Below are 4,969 nucleotides of genomic sequence, written 5' to 3'. Positions count from 1 at the left end.
CGTTGCTGCTGCTGCTGCTGCTGCTGTTGACCGCTCGCTCGTTAACTTGGCTCGTTCGGTTTTGTGGTAATCGTGGCTTTTGGCTCGGCCGCTCGGGCGTTGTCTTTGTATATAAAAGCGGCTTCCTTCTTGGTTCTAGTTATCAGTTGAATTCAGCTCAACGTATCGCACACACGCGTCCAACACAACAAACAAAACCAACCCAAAAAAAATCCATTGCAATGGCTTTCTTCAAAGTGAGTGTGCCTTGCTACAGTGCCTGCCAAAAGTGGCCAGCTCTCTGAAATATCAAGTGTACAGTGGTGTCTAACATAATAATCGTGCTCTATTTTTCGTGACAGTCCCTGATCTGCTTGGCTGTCCTGAGCGTTGCCTACGCCGGTGTCCTGCACGGCGGTCCCGCACTCTACGCCGCCGGCCCCGCTCTGGCCTACGCTGGCCATGGACACCCCGATGAGGGTCTGGACTATCATGTAAGTATATGAAGCTGTAGGCCAGGGCCAAATGCCTTGTGCTCAGCTGACATTTGGCTTTTGGCTTGAAGTTTTCCCACGATGCTGACGTCAAGTGTTGTTCTCTCTCATCTTCTTGGCAGGCCTATCCCAAGTACCACTACAACTATGGCGTTGCCGATTCCCACACCGGCGATGTCAAGTCGCAGCATGAGGTGCGCGATGGCGATGTTGTCAAGGGCTCCTACTCCCTGGTCGAGCCTGATGGTTCTGTGCGCACCGTTGAGTACACCGCCGATGATCACAATGGCTTCAATGCTGTCGTGCACAAGAGCGCTCCCACTGTCCACCATGCTGCGCCCGCTGTTGTTGCCCATGCTGCTCCATTGATCTCCCACGCCCCGGCCATTGCTCATCATGTGTCTGCCGCTCCGGCTGTGCCCTATGGTGGCTCGCTGGCGCACCATGCCTCCGCCGTGCCCGCCTACGGCTACGCCACCCACAACGCTCATGCGCATGTGGCCCACTACTAAAAGGAGCATTCCAACTGCCACGCCCACCATCCAACCACCCAACCACACAATCACCATACGCCCACTGTTTCATATTTATTAACGCACGCAACGACCTGATCAATGCGCTTCGATACCATTCCCGGCCTGCTCAATACTCAAGTCAAACACTTTGTAAATAACCGGAAACGGATGCGGACGGTCAGGAGAATCCTCCTGCTCACACATGCGCCGTCTCTGTCTCTCTCTCACACACACATACACACACGCATACACGCATACACATACCAGCTTTCGTGCAATTCTCTATGTAATTTAAACATGCAACTTCTTTTATTGTACATACAACAAAAACACGCCCATCAACAATGCCACGCCCACGAAACCACGAACAACGTCATTGCATAAACGATAGATGATCATGAAGTCGAAGAAAATGAAGAAGAAGAAGAAGACGATGCGGATGTTGATGAATAGAACAACATAATGGAATATACACATACACAAATATAAATTGGGAATATTTATATTTTGTAACATGTCTCATAATTTCTGCCCTAACTATTAAGTTTTTTAATTGAAACTGCGACAAAATGCTATCAATATAAAATGTAGTGAATTACAAAAATCCAATAGCTAGACTTTTACTTTTCAAGCAAATATATAGATATATATTTGTCTGTATAGTACATAATTATTGTTAATTCAAAATAGTTCCCATGCACATTTAATTTATGCGCCTTCAATTAACTTTTAATTGTTCATCATTTACGATAATTGTTGCATTTCATATTGACTCAACTGAGTTATGCAAATGATTTCTTGGCCAATGCAAAGTTCATGATTGACAATTATGGGCTAGCTAATTTGTGGGCGGCTATCGAAAGGTGAAGGTAGCTCCACATACATCTATATTAAAAAAACCCAACATGTATTAATAATAACTAACTGAAAGTCAGAATTAATTTTAATGCACAACTCGATTGCGGTCTAAATTATTATTAACAAGCCAGACGGCAAGCCGGATCAAAGGTAAATCGGTTGAAGCCCGGCATATCCAACCTGAACCGTAACGGGTTAATTGTAAGAAGCAGAGCTGTACCAAAATCAAAGTCATGCATAGCATATTTTGTAAAAAAGGCAAACCTTTTTTTTTTATTTTATACTTGAAAATATAATTGCAATATTTAGTAGTTTCTCACATTGCACTCGTGATAGTTGTGACAGATCTGAATATGAAGTATTCATTCAATTTTAGTTAAACAAAATATGTGAAAATAAGTTAAATTTATATTAAATTCAATGATTTCCATTGTAAGTTCTCAAATGCATGTTGATAACATTTTGTTTATTTATTTCATCTGAATTGGAGTTATCATACAAATCCGTAGTATTAATTCCTGCAAAAGCTCAGTATTCGACCAACAGTCACCCATATACGATATAGCCTTCTGATCCGCTCGATTCCAGGCAACATTTCATTGAGATTTAAGCTACATGTTTACCATAAAGATAGCCGAACTTTACTATGATCATGGGTATATACTTTATGGAATATATACTTTCGTTATGCCTTGCATACCCTTAAACAATATAAGCGATTAAATAAAGCAAAGCTTATGAACCGCTCAGACTAACAGAAATATTGGTATAAGATTGTCAGTTCTTCAAATGTAATTGCTAAAACAAAATCAAATTCCATTCAGTTATTCTTTTATGTCAAGGCTTAACCGCTTTTTATTTTTTGAACTAACACAGTTTTTAACACTAATTTTAAGAGTCTTGTCTTTCACATATATGCCTGAGATATATATTTATTTTACCTAAATTTCATCAACTAAAGCCATGATTTTAACTCTTAAATAAGCCTTTGCTATTTTTAGTTGGCTATTGATGCCGATAGATGGCGTGTGGTGGCATTAGATGACGTTAGATATGCAATTTTAATATCTTGTCTACTTTTTGGCTGACAAACCTTTAACTTTTGCCACCATCTACTTTTAGGCTTAAGCTTGTCTTTAATACTTAATTTATGCGTATCTCTTGCGTATACCATGACCATACATTAATTTAAATTTAATATTTTCTTTAAATTTATTTGATTTAAATTTAAAGCAAACGTAAATTTAATTAAGTTAACCTGAAGTTGCCTAGTTTTTCTATTGTTGCCCACTTTGTCAAAGTGAAATTAATGATTTATGAATTAATGTCGCTTTTTCCTTTTCTATGGCCTATTCAACCACAAGGTCAAAACCACTCTGGCACTTCCACTTCCGATACAGCTGCATTTAATAGGATGAAACCACAGCATCTCGTGTTTCATACCATGCCCATTAAGCCCTTAAACACTTAAGCCCTCCGTTAACCACAGCCAAACGGAAGCCAGTTGTCCTCTGCCTCCGTTCGGGGGCGTGCCGTCATGTAAATAATATTATTTATAAGCATTTAACAAAATATATATCTGCGAAGTTGTTGCTTCCGCCTGCTACAAATCTTCGCATTTCCGTCACTTTTATGTGTGAACTGCCACAACAAAACAACAACAACAACACGAGGAGGGCGACATATTGATCTGTTAATGGACGCGTCGTGTAGATATTTGGACAAATGTGTGTGCCACAGAAGAAAAACAAATGCTTCAAAACTGGCTCAAAAATACGAATTTATCATTGCCCGAAAATCAAAAATCAGCGAAGCGCTTAAATGTGCGCCAAAATAAGACAATACAATGAACAAAAATAATACTAAAACCTAAATAGACTTTTACGTGCACTCCATTAATTAGATCTAGTCAGAAACTTGACTTGGGCCAGCAGCTGCTGCCCTGCGGCCGGGCTCTTTAACAGTTAAGGTCATCTGTTAAACTAGTTAAGTTTTCTGATATGCACTGGGAAATGCCGGAAGGAAGTTCCGCTAGCTGGCAATACCAACGCCCCAGCATTACGTGTTGGCCCCAAAAAGCTCACGTAAACTCGGCTCAATGTCTGCCCGGTGACTGGCAAGAATCAAAACAAAAACCAAAACGAAAATAAAAACCAGTAGTTGCTGCTCCAATAACCTTTTCGCAGGCACATTTCAACTGTAGCAAAAAGATGCGAGCAAAATATCAGGTATGCGACAGACTGGCAATCTTCTTCATCAATAAATGACAGTTGCTAACGACTTTTTGTTGCACTTGGCCAATTGATTCAAGTAGTTGACATTCAAGTCACTTGCCCCCCTTCAACACGTGCTCTTGACTGCATTGGCTTGGATTGGATTTGTTTCGCTTGCCGTGTGTCGGGCAACATTAAGATACAAGTCGCAGATATGCATCGCCGTTGTTGATACAATTTATAGATAATCAAATACAGCGTCGGCTACTGAAATTCTCAGAGTTCTGGCTTAGCTTTTAAAGATGCGTCGTTAGAATTAAATGCACAGTGGTCTGTTTGTATTTATTTGTGATACAAATATCGGATTAAAACACTTGAAATGATTTTGTGTTATTTTGATATAATAATTATTATAAATATAATTATTTTTTATCAATATTTTTATTATTTTTTCTATTATTAGTTTATTATTATGAATTTATAGACTCCAAGCATAAAAACTGTTAATGTGAATATGAGCATGCCTAACAAGCAACGACAGCATTCGATTTTCCAATTCTTCTTTGTGTCGCATTCGTAAACGTTTTTCGGACTATGCTAAATGACTAAGATAACCGAGTTTATAGAATCTGAATACAACTTACAAAAGGCTGCAGATTATTTTCCTCCTTCTAGCTTCATGTGTTAGTTTGTTTAACAATTTAGAGTGTTGTAAAATGTTCACCAGTGCTGTACAGCTGTTAAAAATGTCTTTATTATAGTCTGTAAGTGTTGTCAGCCGCATTATTTACTTTTAACTCTTCATATCTAGCCCAGTTGATGCCATATGTTGCATTTGGAATGTGTCTCATATATCCTCACCAGCCCATTTTCGAGCCACTGTGGCATGTAAATGTCGCCGCCTGTCTGC

General features: G+C 39.5%; 1 protein-coding gene across 1 annotated transcript; it reads left to right on the top strand.

The window, feature by feature from the left end:
• The first annotated feature begins 201 nt into the window (after positions 1-201).
• Positions 202-1,551, top strand: LOC115767664 (cuticle protein 8). The gene is made up of 3 exons (XM_030711951.1): positions 202-236; positions 342-473; positions 596-1,551. The coding sequence occupies exons 1-3, from the start codon at positions 222-224 to the stop codon at positions 983-985; spliced, it is 537 nt and encodes a 178-aa protein (XP_030567811.1). The 5' UTR covers positions 202-221; the 3' UTR covers positions 986-1,551.
• Positions 1,552-4,969: the final 3,418 nt, after the last annotated feature.

This window comes from Drosophila novamexicana, unplaced genomic scaffold, assembly GCF_003285875.2.
Source record: "Drosophila novamexicana strain 15010-1031.04,08,12 unplaced genomic scaffold, DnovRS2.1 tig00001433-arrow-arrow-pilon, whole genome shotgun sequence".
Classification (NCBI taxonomy): Eukaryota; Metazoa; Arthropoda; class Insecta; order Diptera; family Drosophilidae; genus Drosophila; species Drosophila novamexicana.
The sequence above is the reverse complement of the archived record's forward strand: the minus strand, read 5'-3'. Positions and strand labels throughout refer to the sequence as shown.